Source organism: Xyrauchen texanus, chromosome 3 (genome assembly GCF_025860055.1).
Source record: "Xyrauchen texanus isolate HMW12.3.18 chromosome 3, RBS_HiC_50CHRs, whole genome shotgun sequence".
Classification (NCBI taxonomy): Eukaryota; Metazoa; Chordata; class Actinopteri; order Cypriniformes; family Catostomidae; genus Xyrauchen; species Xyrauchen texanus.
Genome location: NC_068278.1, coordinates 19,638,622 through 19,654,114, shown reverse-complemented (window position 1 = coordinate 19,654,114; position 15,493 = coordinate 19,638,622). Strand labels below are relative to the sequence as shown.

The following is a 15,493-nucleotide window of genomic DNA, read 5'->3' as shown; positions in this document are numbered from 1 at the left end:
AGGACACAAGAGGAACGTGACAATCACTGCTGTCTAACAAGCGACCTGAGCTTTACTTCCCTGTTCTGCTGCACTAGAAAATACACACTGTGCAGACACTGAACTCATTGGCCTATTGATCGTCTACAAGGACAACATCAGACTCACTGAGCACTTTGTTAGGAACACCTGTACATCTACTTATTCATGTGGTTATCTAATCAGCTAATCGTGTCAGCAGTGTAATACTCAAACCTGAGTCGTCTGGCACCAACAATCATGCCACAGTCAAAATCACTGAGATCACATTTTTTCCATATTCTGATGGTTGATGGTGAACATTAACTGAAGCTTCTGACCTGCATCTCAATGATTGTATATATACAACTGCTGATCTCCTGGGATTTTCATGCATGTGCAACAGTCTCTAGAGTTCAGTCAGAATGGTGCCAAACCAAAAACAACCAGAGAGCATCAGGTCTGTGGACGAAAACGGCTTGTTAATGACAGAAGTCAACGCAGAATGGCCAGACTGGTTCAAGCTGACAGAAAGGCTATGGTAACTCAGATAACCACTCTGTACAATTGTACTGAGCAGAATAGGATCTCAAAATGCACAACACATTAAATCTTGAGGCGGATGGACTACCACAGCAGAAAAACATGTCTGGCACTTTATTATGACCATAGTGTTCCTAAGTGTTCAGTGAGTGTAGCTATTCAGACATAGAAGTGAAGGAAAATGTCTATTAATGGAAAATGCACAAGAACAAATGTTTGGTTTAAAAAGAAAAAGTAATAAAAAGAAACCTAATTCATACCAATTAATAATTTATTAATACAGCTCTAGATATATTCATACAAATACATTAAAGAGGGTTAAAAATGTTGGTCACATTTCACAATATGGTTCCAATGTTACAATGAACAATACACAATACTTTTACAGCATTTATTCATTAATGTTAATTTCATAATATAGTCTTACATAAAAAAAAAATCCTGTTAACATTATTGATGCACTATGATCTAACATGAACTAACAATGCAATTGCATTTTTATTAACTAACATTAACTATGATTAAGCAGTGGTGGCTCAGCAGTTGAGGCTCAGGGTTATTGACCAGAAGGTCAGGGGTTCAAGCCCCAGCACCACCAAGATGCCACTGTTGGGCCTATGAGCAAAGCCCTTAACCCTGTCTACTCCAGGGGCGCTGTATCATGGCTGATCCTGCTCTCTGACCACAGCTTAGTGATGTGAAAACGAATACATTTCACTGTATATATGCAAAAAACTGTGTATAATGTGTGAATAAAGGATTCTATTCTAATAAATGTTAACAAAAGGAACCTTATTGTAAAGTGTTACCAAAATGTCTATGAAAGAAAAATGCACAATAACAAATGCATGTGGGTGTTTTTTTTTTTTTTTAAAGTGTGATAAAAAAATTTATCTATTAAGACAACATCAGATATATTCACACATAGAAGTGACAGAGGATGGAAATGTCTATGCTGCAAAAACTAAAATAAAAATCATTGTCAAACTGAGTTTTTTTTTGCCTTGTTTTCGAAAGAAATATTCTTACAGCGAGATAAATGTACTTGAAAAGCAAATAGATTTTTTTTTTTTTGTATATTGAAACGTGATTTAACCAAACTAAATGCAATGTTTCCATCATTGCAGTTAACGAAGAAAACAAATCTAATGTAAAGCAAACCTAATGACGTTTATAGCGATCTGTTTGCAGAATGTTCTGCTGGTACTTTGTGATCACATACACTAACAGTCAAAAGTTTTGAAACACTTGACTGAAATGTTTCTCAAAATCTTTTGATCTGAAGGTTATAAAACTATTATAAATTATATCACTATAAAACTAAAATGTAATACAACATTTTTTGGGGAAATTGGTGGCTTGGACCAAATAATAAAGAAAAGCAGCCAATAAGTGCCCAACATAGATGGGAACTGCTTCAATACTGTTTAAAAAAGCATCCCAGGGTGATACCTCAAGAAGTTGATTAAGAAAATGTTACACAGTTTTTATTTATTTTGGATTTTGTTTAGTCACAACATAATTCTCATAGTTCCATTTATATTATTCCATAGTTATGACTTTAATATTATTATAAAATGTGAAAAAAATAAAATAAATATTATAATAAAGAATGAGTGTTTCAAAACGTTTTTACCGGTAGTATAGTTAAAGTGTATTGAAACAATTCAGTATTTCCAAAAAACTGTGATAGCCAAACTAGGCATGATAAACCAGCATAAAGCAATGTTGGTAGAAAAGAAAAAAACAATCAATACTAACAAAGATAGCCCAAACTGTGACTGCTGAACAACATTTTATGTATACTTGCTGATACATAACTGCTGATATGCTTTTTTGTTTTTGTTTTACATGGTTTGGATTCTTTCATAAAATGGTATCAATGTACATAACACAGAAAATAAAAACTAGAAAATATTATTTTTCAGATGAAGGAAATCTTTCATCCTGTTTCATAGGAAAACAGTGCTGTTGCTGGGCAAGACTCTATAGACATACCTGTCAAGAGACTAATCAGAGACAAAAACAGAAAACAGAGGTTTAAAAAAGCATAGCTGTTTCTAAACCCCTTTATTTAAGAAAACCAAAAAGGCAAACAAATCATGCGTCATACAAGCCAATATTTTCCAATAATACCATCAAAACATAAACTGAATTGGAAAAAGCAAGAAATAAAAACAATAGAAAAAGTGTGAAGTCATGTGGAGCTTGGTTTGCTTATGAAACTGTACAACATTTTCACAGCATACATTTCTGTGATGATCCCACATAGTGAAAATCAGGACTACAATACTTGGCCTGTAGTTCTAGTTTGAGTTCAGTCTTTTCTGCAACCAACTCCTCATGGTCTCTAGATTTCTTGAGAGCCACAGAATGTTCTTCTCCACATTTTCTGTGGCTATCTGTGTGACACGCAGCTGAGAAACCTGCTCTGTGACGGACTTAAAGAAAGCCTTGACCTTAACAAAAGAATGAATAGTAGCACTGTAAGTGAATTATTAAAATGTGAAAGATAAAAGGTCTCTGAACAACAAACTACCAACCCACCTCACTCAGCTCCTCTGCGGATGAGAACTGAGTTACAGTGCCAACAATTATGTTTCTGATTCCAAAAGATCCCAGTGGAAACCTATGATAATGAGAAAACAAAAACTCTGAAGATGCAAGCATCTTATATTCATGACAATGAACAAATCACAAATATATTTCTCTTTATATTTGACCTAATTAACCTCATAACAAAATCATATTCCAATAAAAAGCAGTGGATTGCACCTACTTGTCCACTAGTTCATTCCAGTGTTTCTTAACAAAGTCCCATGCTAGAAAATGACCCACTGGATTTCTGGCCACCATGTATATAAGTGAGGGTAAGTTTTGAGTTTTTATCACAGTTTCATTCAATCCAAGCTTCAATAATCTATAGAAAAGATGAAGATATGCAAGTACAAACATTGCATGATTTTAAAACTAATTTATATTTCTGCATGCATTGTACAATTAATTTTAACGAGATGATAATGAAGTACCTTAATAGTTTTTCAGAATCCTTGCTGTTTGCTAAAGCTGAGAGAAATTTGCTTTTCTCTGTCTCACACATGGAGACACCATACTTTTCCAGGAGGTAGGTCCAACCACTGTCACCCTGAGCTCCAATCATGTAGACTGTCTTCGACACATCAGTGGGTAAGCTGTATAATTTGAAAACCATCAGGTATTAACCTCTTGAACTGTAGGACATTTTTGGGCAATTTTCACACTCAAATGTAAAAGCTCACCATTTTAACATACTGTGGAATAATTGCCAAAAATTGGTCAAACGTTTTCAATTAGAAAAATAATAGTGATAATAAAAAAATATAGCTACAAGCAGCAATTGTCGGGGTTCAAGCCTTTTAAGAACTTTCAAAGTATGCAAAAAAGTTAAGTATTTGTATATGTACTTTGTAAGTTCCTGAATTTGCAAACTAGTGTTAAATATGAGTCTGATGTCTTGTGTTCAACGGTCCTGAAACAGGATAAAGTCAGACTTAAAATGTGTGGACAACCAGGCCTTTCAATCTCAAACACAGCCTATGATTTCATTGTCTGTGTTCAGTATGTGTTTGTATAAGTATGTGTATTTATGAGCGGGTCTGGGCCACACATACATATTGTTAGCCATTCAAAACAGACAATGCCATAAGTGTTTTCTTTTTTTTTTTAATTATTAAATGCATATACTATATTTGTTTAGCATAATGTTTATTTTAAAAATATTATGAAAACACATTTGATATTATTTTTCAATGAATGCTGTATTTAACTTTAAAATAGAGCAAAGGCATTTAAAATCAAATGAATGAAGGCATATTAGTGCCATCTGGTGGAAAGAAATTAAGAAAATCATATGAAATACAATGGTATGGCCACTAGATGCCTGAAAACTCTATATAAATATAAACTGATGTGTGAAAACCTTGCTGATTAAAGTGTTTTCAGGCATAGCTATTTACTTTTATTAGGATGGATGTATATTTTGACATTATCAAAACTACTTTTTGTTAAATTGTATTTTTCTTTGTTTGTTTAAATGTTGTTTTTAAGCATCACATTTTGGATTATGATTACAGTCAAGCATGAACACAGAGAAATCATTTTGTTACACATAATCTAACTCAAAACATTCATGTTCAAAAAAAAGAAAAGGAATGCTTTATCAGAGGTAGAACTGCCTGATCTCAACCTCTTGAGTCGTTACACTCAACTAACTGGTAAATAGTCTCAAACTCAGCCTATGATTTCACTGTTTGTCTACAGTATGTGTGTGTGTACATGTGAGTGGGTGTCAAATATACACTCCTGATGTTTTTGAGTTTAACCACTTCATTGATGTGTGCTTTTTTTCGTGTATTGTGACTGAATTATTGATTGATCATTATTGACCATATGTGTGTGCATAAGTGTTTCTGTGTGAGGAGTGCATGTGTGTGTATTTTGCAGTCTTGATGTTTTAGAGTTGAACCCCTTCATTGCTGTGTTCTTTTTAGCTGCAGTTTGTATCCCCCAAAATGCTCTGTATTTAAAAAAAAATCATATTTCCAATTCATTTGTTATGGTGGTCTTTTTTTTAATTTTATTTTTTTTATTTATTTTTTATTTTATTTTTTTACTTTTTAACTGTTATACAGCCAAAAAGCACCTAATCTCCTAATGGATACACTTGGTCAAACCCACATGATAAATGCAACCCCTAAATAAAATAAATATCTCATTTCAACTTTTTGTTGATAATTATTGATCTATGGAGTCCTAGATGTCGTTCACAGGTAACATTGGATAATATACAATCATTTACACACCATTTATACAGCCATTTTGCAGACATTTTATTGGCTGCTGGCGGGCATGTTTTTTATTTGTCTGAGTCATATTGCAGAATATGTTAGCATTTGGCCCCTACAAGAAGCATAAAAATGTCAATTTCATTTATAATACAGTTGCAGAGTTATGAGCATTTTTTTAGTTGTAGCACCCTCTCTATAGGCGAATGTTTTCATGATTTTGCATGACTCAAAATGTGCTGTTGTATACGTGTATCAAGTTTCATAACATTTGGCCTTTTTTGTTTGGTAGATATTGGTCAATACTGGTGGTCAATTGGTCGATCAATCAAAAGTTTGTAGGCCTTGGTGCAAGGAATTAAGAGGAAAAATAATTTTGAGATTATTCAACTCTGTTGCGGAGTTATTAGCAAAGACGTAAACGTCCTTGTTATAGCGCCACCTTGTGGCCGATTTTCACAATTCGATTTTAATTTCTAATTCTGACACCGTTAACAAATATCTCAAGTTTCGTAATGGTCGGCTATTTAGATTTTATGTTATTAGCTGCTGAAATTTGATTGGCTGCTATTTGTCTGACTGATATTGTAGGATATTTTAGCCTTTGGCCCCTACAAGATGCATACCAATTTTACACTTCATTGATAATACTGTCGCGGGGTTATGAGGTTTTTTGTTGTTGTTGTAGTGCCCCCTATAGGCGAAAGTTTCAGCTCTCTACGACTTAAGGTTTGGTCTGCATGATCAGTTTTAGGGCAGAAGAAAAATAATAATAAAAGTCCTTACAATTACAATGGGGTTTCAGCCCTTTGGGCTTGAACCCCTAAAAAGAATCAAATTATTAATAAATAATACTATATATGTTTCAATCTTTTTTGTTGTTGTCCTAAATTTGTAAGCAGGTAATTCTGGTTCTTTTCACTCCATTTTGCTCCAAAAAGTCTAATTTCATTCCAGTAGATGACAGCATGTACTAGAAATATTTTTTTCCTTTGTCACCTTTCATCATAAATGCAGGTCTAAAATGTAGGTGGCGCTCTAACGCATTTTAGCCCTCACAGATGTGCTCATCTATAGACATTCGGTCTAATTTTCAGTTCACGCACTACCCTACCCCCATTGCTTCAACTAATATTTCGGCTTCAGAGTGGACTAGAAGCTTAATCTAATTGTCATTAGAAAGCTGAGACCCTCCCCTTTGCAATGATGTGTATACATTTGATCATCAATAGTCAATAAGATATATCTCCGATGATTTGTTTTGCATGCTTTTCCTGCTGGACCATGTATTTTGTTCTGATATCTAAGATAAAACATTGTATTATTCACACACGCAAGCTCACAGACAAGAAAACATTTGCTAATTTGTTTTGAAAACTGTCTGAGGTAAAAGCAAATATAAAGTTTTTAGCTATTTGGGGCTTACAGCAGCAATGATTGACGCATAAGAGACGTTTCTATTTGATGTCTAACATAAATCACTGTGGTATTAGGGCAACAAAATAAACTTTTTACAGTTGTATTCATGAGAATTACATTTGAAATATTATTTGCCTATTTACGGGCTATTTGAAAGACTTTTATATTCATATAAAAATTTCTACCAAATGACCTCTAGGTGGTTGCTGATTTGCGACAAATGACTTCAGGCCTTATTTTTTATCTTATGTAACAAATTCAGAAGTGAGGGTTATCTATGAAAAGTTCAGATTCTAAGCTTTCAAACAACACTCCATAGGCCTGACTTGTGCATTCAGAGAATTGAACATTTTAAGCATAACCATTTTTCATGACATAGCGACCCCCAACGCAGAGCTGAAGCAGTTAAGAAACAATGTCACAATCTTTTTAAATTATAATAATTTGATTTGCCCTATACAACATTTTTCATGCACCCTGTTGATATTTTGAGTTATTAGTCTTGTAACTGATTTGAAGCCATGATCTATAGTGCAATTTTTTAGACTTGTTATTAAGAAGCTCTCAAATTATTCACATTGAGTTGTGCCTCATGTACAAACATAGACCCATTCTTAGCCATCTCTAGTGATGAATTTGCCATATATTCCTCTTATAATAGACATGTATGAAAAATTGGATGTTGATGGATGTATAATTGCAGAATGTCAAGTTACCTGATTGTACCATTGGATTCCACCCAGCTATCATATAGTTGTTTAGCTTTTCTCAAGCAGGGTGGATAACCAAAATCACATGCGAGGGAAAGAACCTCTTCACGCAGTCTCCGGTCTGAGGCTGTTCCATCATAGTTCCACGACTGCTTGTCAATTACATCTCTGAAATACCGCAAGATGTAGGTCTGTAGGACAAGACCAGACATCCTGTATTGTGGCTATACACACATTCAGTACATGATAAAGTAAACCCAGAAATCTTGGAGGATTTGATATCTCAGGAAATATCTACAAGTGGATCTGCAAGCTCCCTTACTGAAATGAATGACTCTTGGATGGTGGTGTGGAGAAATGAGGGAAAGTAAATTAGATTATACTCCAGCATCATATTCTTTTCATACCTTCAGATTTTTAGTAATATCAGCTATGTTCCTTTTCTCTATCAGCTTGTAAAACGACTGTAGATAGCCAAGCCCTTGCAGTAAAGGTACATTGTGGTTCTCTGACTTCAGGTAACTGATCAGATCTAGAGCTCTGTCTAGTGACAGTCGCCCTGCACTGGAGATAAATACAAAATAAAGAAAATAACATTACAATATGAGGTCATAAGGTAATGCAATTATGCTCCTTTTGCAATTAATTATAGAATTTCCTGTTTTGTACTGTGAGTGAGCAGAGTGCTTTATAATCTCAGATGGTTTGCTGAGACCTGTGGACTGCACAGTAACTTACGTGACTAGCTGAAAAGCGTTGTGAATGAGACTGGCCCTGTCCTTAAAGCTCAGAGCAGTGTGGTTTACTCTCAGGAGCTCCGTCAGGGCATCCCAGCCATCCTCATCATAATGGACAAGGTAGTATCCATTCATGTCAGTGTTGAGTTTCACCCAGTCTACATCTTCATCCAGGGTCAACACATCTGGATTGTAGAGATCGGTGAATATATAAAATGTATGTACAAGTGTATATAAGCAGTGGCTCCAAAAAGTATTTGGAAACTTAAGCCAAAGTTAAAAATGTACAGTATGAATGTCATAACAACATTTATTTTAAAGAAAGTTACCACAAGAAAAGTTTTCTAACAGTGCATTTAACAAAGAGAAGTTTATTAGGTTTGAAATTATGAAACAATTCATGTGTTGTTCACAATGAAGACAAAATTAATTCCCACCCTTTCGGGTTCTCAAATGTAAGTGTATTTTGTTAATGCAATGATCTCTACCTGTTGTTATTCTAACATAAAACACATTCTACACATGGCCAGGTCTAGGGGAGGTTTGCCTCATGCCCCTCCAGAAACATCTAATGGCCCGCCATGACTGACGGTGAAACGATCAATGTTGCTCCCCCTTAACATACAAGATCCCCACCAAATATTGCATCATAGTACTGGCCCTGATACTACACCTTTGTCAGATTAAGGGGAAGTGACTTCTTACATCCACAAAAATAACATTGGTTTAAATTCATTTGAACAATTTAGTTCAGAGAAAAGTTTTAGGATCATTTGCTTGCAGATGACACTTGCCTGGACATTTTCCTTTCTAATTCAATGCCATTTTTTTACGTGTGGATTAAGTGTCCAAACATTTTTTGGGGCCATTGTACACATGTGAAGGGTTTTGCTCCAGTCATACCTGATTTTGTATTCAAGATGTGCTTCATCTCATGATTTGAGTGACTTGTTTTATATGTCAAAGGGATGTGCCACAGGTAGCTATTGAGAAGAATTTGTACAATGTTATGAGGAGACGTATGAGAGAATGTTTTATTGCTCTTAAATATGATGGTCTTTCCATGACAAAACCAAAAGACATCAAGAAATTAATTGGATGCTTTAGAGTTGTTTTTACCCATCTTGCAGTGAATGCCATGAGGGATCATCTGGCTGGACTATCTTTAAGAAGCGCTCTTGTCCAATATAAAGTTTTCTTCCTTGCTGCTTTACTGTGATCAGTGGTATGCCCTTTTGTAATGTCCATGTGTACATCATTTTCTTAAGGTCTATATGTTCCCCAGCAAAACGGTACTAGACAAAAAAGAATGACAGATATTATTCAAAATGTGAACTCACTCTCAGAATCACAGCTCGGAAGACATTGTGAAGAATGGCATTAATGTTCTGCATTCTGTATTTGTGGAGTGCTGACTTTTTAAATAGCTCAGATTTATGATGTAAAGTGACATATTTACTGCATTTTTGGTGGCTTGAGCACTGCTGTAACAATGTTCCCCTGCTGTAAAATCCTCCTCAGAACATGTCTGTACAGGGAGTGAAGAGAGCATGAGTTTTTGCCATGATGCTGAATTATGAATGTATGACAGGGGATGAAGTAGTGATGTACTTTTATAAGGCTGTCCCACAGATCTTCATTTTTGGCATTGCTGTAACTGAACCGCCTGAGGTACCGAATTATGCCACTCTGAAAGCCTTCGTCTGTCAGGAAATGCCTCAGCATGTGGAGAATACATGCTCCCTACAACATTCAGTAACAAAGTAGATGAACAAATAAAATAATCCAGAGCTGGTATTATACTGAATGTGCCAATAATTATCACTTTTTCATCCTATTGAAGTATGTTTCCTCACCTTGTCATAGGACACAGAATCAAACATTTCTTTAATCTGGGTGGGATTCTCGGCTAAACTGGAAATTGGCCTGGAAGAATTTAGAGAATCCCGTCCAATAGCTACAAAGCAGGTATCCAGGAAGTTATCCTCCTATCATGCATTAAAAAGTGTGTGAGTCCCTATTCAAAACAAGTTTTGTCTACAGAAACATAGGTATGAATTCTTTAGAATGTATCAGTAAGGGGCCGTTCACATTGAACACATCTGTGCATCTGTCTATGCTGTTTTCAATTGTTTTTCTTTGCAAACATGAGCTAGACTGATGTCTTTGACCATTGCGCCTCATCCAGCTGTATTTTCCCAAGTGCCGTCCTTTTTAGACACAGTCAAGTTAAAATAACTTCAAATTTTAACCTCCTGACACCCGGACCAAATACTTTTCCTAAAAATGTATGTCCACATATGTGCAAAGTGGGACTAAGTTGTGAAATTCTAAATAACACCAAGCTTTATTTTCTCAAAACAATTATTGTTTTAGTTATTCATTGCATCAGAAATTTAAAAAATTGCATACAATTCTGATTCAAAGTAATGGCCAGCATCTTCAAATCACTGTCAAACATGTTAAAATAGAATTTTGCATGAAAAATTCTGATTCTATTTACAGATAAACATTGCGCCATATTGTTGAGAGGTCTAAACTTCATCTGCAGCCTGAAACTGAACATTTGACTGGATGTTAGAAGTGAATGCACTTGGCTGCATAGGAAAGCTTTAGGATGGTCCCTTGCTCCCTAATTAGGGAATGACTTAACCTCTAGTGTGCTGTCTGTACTGGTCTCAGAACAGTTTGAAATGCACCTTATTTTCATTCTTACTCCGTATATAGCCTCTGAAAGCAACATTTTTCAGCTTTTGGATGCATCCATTGATTCTCAATGTGATAATGCACTGTGAATATTGGATATTTTAAGGAAAATAAGACTATAGTCCAAGTAGGTGGTCATTGTGTTTAACAGTGTGCCGCTTCACGATAAATCAATGAAATTTAAAAAAATTGCATATCGAATGAAACCAGAGACTCAGATTTAATGTAAACCTTAAGGAGGTTTCTTACCAGATGTAGATTTGTTGCCATTTCTGGCACCAAAACTCAGAGATTGGGGCCATGTTGTTTTGTCACATGACTCACTAATGACAGCCTAGAGTCTCCTGAACTGAGATCAGTCGGTTTAAATGAAATTATGCATAGCCAATAGCGAAGCCAAAATGTGATGTCCACACATGTGGATGCCAAGTTTCAGTGGTTAAAAATGTGTCTCGAGACACATCATGTTCCATTTGATGTGCTGTGTATTATTTATTTATTTTTATGCAAAAACATGTTCAGTCTGATTGGCCCCTTACTATGTGTTACTGTGAAAGTAGAGATGTCTAAAGCTTGGACATACAACTTTAAGCTCGGGGTATACTGCCTCAACTGAGACGAATTCCATGTATCGTGCAAAGCCTTCATTCAGCCATATGTCATTCCACCACTCCATGGTTACCAGGTTTCCAAACCACTGAAATTTAAAAAAAAAATAAAACCATAGTAAAGACACTTTTATTGCATATTTAATTTTGGATCAGGGTAATAAATAAAGAACACAACAGATGAGGCTAATGATGTATTTATTTTATGAGTTTTTATTTGTAGGTATAAACTAATACTATATTTTTGAACAACGCTGCTGCAAAATAGGTTAATATAGCAGCTGTGTTTCTGAACATGGCACCTGGTTTATAGCTAGTCCAATCTGGTAATTAGCTGGTAGACCATCTTGGAGCAGCAACAAACCAGCTACCGGTTTTGGATTTTTGGATTCACACAGTGGCTGGTCAATCTGTGAATGACTAGCTTGGACCAGTTAGAAACAAGTAACCAGGTTCCAAAACAGCTACCAGTTTAAAATACATTTTTTCACTATGTAATGTTCCTAAATTCACCCTCCAAATTTACTAACCTGATGGGCTAGCTCGTGTCCTATCACCATGGTAACCCAGAGCTTATCAGAGGCTGATGAGATGTCAGGGTCATACAGTAGGGAGGTCTCCCTGTAAGTAGTCAAACCCCAGTTCTCCATAGCACCTGACTGGAAATCTGGAATAGCTATCAGATCTGGCACAGATTATGAAATAAACAACAATGTAAATAATCCACTTAAGAAAAGTTCCAATAAATTATTCCTTGTCACATTAAAAGATAAGCATGCCAGATGTATTCACCCAGTTTTGGAAGCGGATAAAATACATTGAAATATTTTTCATAAAACTCCAAAAGCTTCAAAGCAGCCTCAAGAGCATAGTGCATTTGATGCCATTTCTGAGGAACTGCATAAATAGAAACCTTTGGGAGAAAACAAAACAACTCATTCAAGATGTATATCTCATCTGAGAATCTAGGACCAAAACTTTATAGAAAATTGAATAAAACAATTTCTGCAATACTTTGTTTAAACATCTCTAAACTCTTACATCTATTCATCTCTAAGTTCCTTACATTGATTCCGGTTGCAGTTATTCCACTAACACATTTGAAGTCACAGACAATGAAGGCCAACAGGTACGAACTCATTCGCACACTAACTTCAAAATGATCTTCAAAAAGACCATTATCAATTTTCACTGTTTGTTCCTGTAAAAATAAAGAAAGATAATTATTTGGAGTTTTCCAATTGTAGTGGCTTGTCTTTTCTAAAATGGGTCTGTGCATAGATGAAATAAATGCGTGATGTGCTTACCAATGGCATGTTTGACAAAGCAATGTGTGATGGTCCTCTCCTTATTTTGACCGTGTAATTGGCTTTGAAAATGGGCTCATCAAAACATGGGAATGCCATTCGGGCAGATGTAGGCTCAAAGTGGGTGGATGCCAGGACCCTTTAAGGAAGAACATGATGTATAGAACTAAGTTGTATTATTTAGCAATGATTTTCAATATGTTAATATCAGTCCTCATTTACTCACCCTCATTTTGTTCCAATCCAAACCCATGTGACTTTCAATCTTATCAGTCGATGAAAGTGTATGGTGACTGAGAGTTACATCTTCTTTTATGTTCCACGGAAGAAAGTCATACAGGTTTGGAACAACATGAGGTTGAGTAAATGTTGCCAGAATTTTTATTTTTGGGTGAACTCTCTCTTTAATAGATTTCAGAAACTTTAGTTATACCTCATCTCTCCTTCTTTTGTCTTATAGGTACTCTTATAAAATCCATAGAACCCATCACTTAATGGTGCACCAAATTCCAAATAAAGGAAGTATTTCTCGCCAGAGGTCAGAATCTTTGGGGAAAAGATGGCGATCTGTTCATGTAGAGGGTATTCCAGCACTGACAGCACCTTATCTGACAGATGAGCCTCATCTTCATTCAAAACAGTGGCTGTGAAAATCTTAAGGTTCTTGCTGTGCAGGACCACCCAATTAGTGTTGTTTTTTACATTGATCTCAATCTTAACAGAAGCATTGAACCTCAAGGTGGTAAGATTGGGATGAATAAGTAAATGGTAATGGACAGGCACTATGTAGTTTGGCAGGCGGACTTTACTCCATGGAAAAGGAAGACCATTTGTTGCCAAGTTATCGTTAGCAGAATTACTGCTTTCAGAAAACTGAATACAAAAAAGTAACTTCAAAAAGAGCGAGATGAAAACCAAGAGATGCATATTGAAAAAATAACTTGCAGTTTTCCTGTCTGGTTTTGTCGATTTTGATGGTGGTATAAACCTTTCACTGTACCCTGTGGACAGAAAGGAAAGCTTAGACTCACATGAGGTGCCTGTGTAAACAAATTGAGTTCTTTGTGTTTTTACAGCACATGATGCTAATGAATTAGCATAGGTGATATACATTGCTTGCATAAATCAACTGGAACAATTACTTTCCATTGCACACTGAGCTTATGTTACTGACAAAGCACTCAAAAAGCATACACAAACAAGTGTGCTTAAAATAACATGGAAACAGAGCAGTGCACATCATACCTCTCTATCACACTCTGTAGTGTGATAAAGCACCCTGTTCACGATAATACATGGAGATCTACTCTGACACATTGCGAGCTCACTACCCTCATTCTTGCATGCATCTGTGGCACTGTAATGTGGTCTTTGTAAAGTAGGACAAGCATCAAGCCAAATAATTAAAAACAAGCTTTCAGAACATACTCAATTTAACGGTTACAGCAAATGTGTCTTCACCTGTATTTTAGCTGTATCATTGTAGCAGCTGCTTTCATTTTCTCTTTCATTTGTCCTGCCCTCAATTTCCTGGTTTGCAGCAAGTGCTGGGCATGTGCTGCCTGGCTGTGTATCAGTATTCAAATGACAGCACAGTGAGTGGAGCTCAAGCCACACAACAGAAATGACCTACGTTCAAAAGCAAGTACAGCCAGGTCATGTCAGGGTAGTAAACATGACAAACCCAAGTGCTGTGAAAAAACAAGATGCTGAATTTGTTTTGTGATTCTGAATTGTGGTTCTGTTATATGATGGGATATGAATAAAAGTGACTTGTTGGAATTAATCTTGGCAGAAAAATTAAATGTTGCTATAAATCTGTGGATTATTTTGAGTTTTTTGGTACATGCTTGCACATTAAAGGCGCACCCAGTAACGTTTGTCTTTGTGTCGTCTTGCACTTACTCTGACATCTAGTGGCTTGGATGTAGGATAATTTAAAATCAATAGTTTCCAGTTTCAGATGTCGTTGTAGAAAAGTAGTATTCACAGCCAGCCATGATTAATTTAATCAGTGAGTGAAAGTGTCAAATAACAGGATGGATACTGAGATATTCGGCTGGTCATGTGATTATAAAATGACAGCCCCCATGTGCCTCTCCATGTAGAATAAAACAGCTTTTATAAGATTACTGATATGACTGGAGTCTTCATTTTAATGTGAGTGGTCATGACTTCCTACATATATTGCAAAACTGAAGTGTGAATCTTTTGTAACTTTTAAATGAGACATATTCTTCATGAGACATAAGTAAACATCATAAGTATAACATATAACACCCCAAAAAAAAAATAAATAAAATAAATTGTTTGTGTATCTGATTTCATTTATGCACATCCTGTGCCTATTATATAGTAATATATATTTGTTTTTAAAGAAATTTAAATAATAGTGGAACAAAGGAGGAGACAGCTGAATTAGCAAAAGTTACACCCTTTTTAAATTTCAAATGGCAAGTGGGTTATTTCCCCCACAATTATTTTCCAAAATAAGTATGTAAGTGTGTATAGCAGCAGCACGTCTTTCTGTTCATGTTTAAAAACACAGCCATATTTTGGCACAGCTCCCTTGAGAGTAACACAATGATGGAAAGAATCCATGGCGGGTGTGAAATCACATGACTGAAACTTGATAATCCTTTT

General features: G+C 35.6%; 1 protein-coding gene across 2 annotated transcripts; it reads right to left on the bottom strand.

The window, feature by feature from the left end:
• Window positions 1-802: 802 nt before the first annotated feature.
• On the bottom strand, window positions 803-14,452 carry LOC127621398 (endoplasmic reticulum aminopeptidase 2-like). Of its 2 annotated transcripts, none has more exons than XM_052094977.1 (19): window positions 14,279-14,452; window positions 13,284-13,851; window positions 12,851-12,989; window positions 12,610-12,744; window positions 12,336-12,456; window positions 12,074-12,228; window positions 11,519-11,632; window positions 10,086-10,217; window positions 9,841-9,972; window positions 9,689-9,757; window positions 9,349-9,524; window positions 9,133-9,212; window positions 8,231-8,414; window positions 7,900-8,056; window positions 7,499-7,683; window positions 3,570-3,731; window positions 3,320-3,460; window positions 3,088-3,169; window positions 803-2,999 (listed from the first exon to the last, which is right to left on the bottom strand). In XM_052094977.1, the coding sequence occupies exons 2-19, from the start codon at window positions 13,775-13,777 to the stop codon at window positions 2,847-2,849; spliced, it is 2,811 nt and encodes a 936-aa protein (XP_051950937.1). In that variant the 5' UTR covers window positions 13,778-13,851; window positions 14,279-14,452; the 3' UTR covers window positions 803-2,846. The 2 variants fall into 2 exon arrangements, with proteins under 2 accessions (XP_051950937.1, XP_051950931.1); XM_052094971.1 differs by having other exon boundaries at window positions 14,312-14,451.
• Between the last annotated feature and the right edge of the window lie 1,041 nt (window positions 14,453-15,493).

What these genes read in the sequence shown, in the direction of transcription:
- LOC127621398 (XM_052094977.1), bottom strand. Translation starts at nt 13,777, where the DNA reads ATGCATCTCTTGGTTTTCATCTCGCTCTTTTTGAAGTTACTTTTTTGT. An exon ending in CTCAAGCCACCAAAAATGCA is followed by an intron (nt 9,525 to 9,688) that starts GTAAATATGTCA and finishes TTTTTTGTCTAG; the next exon opens with TACCGTTTTGCTGGGGAACA. An exon ending in CCGCAGAGGAGCTGAGTGAG is followed by an intron (nt 3,000 to 3,087) that starts GTGGGTTGGTAG and finishes TCTTTTGTTAAG; the next exon opens with GTCAAGGCTTTCTTTAAGTC.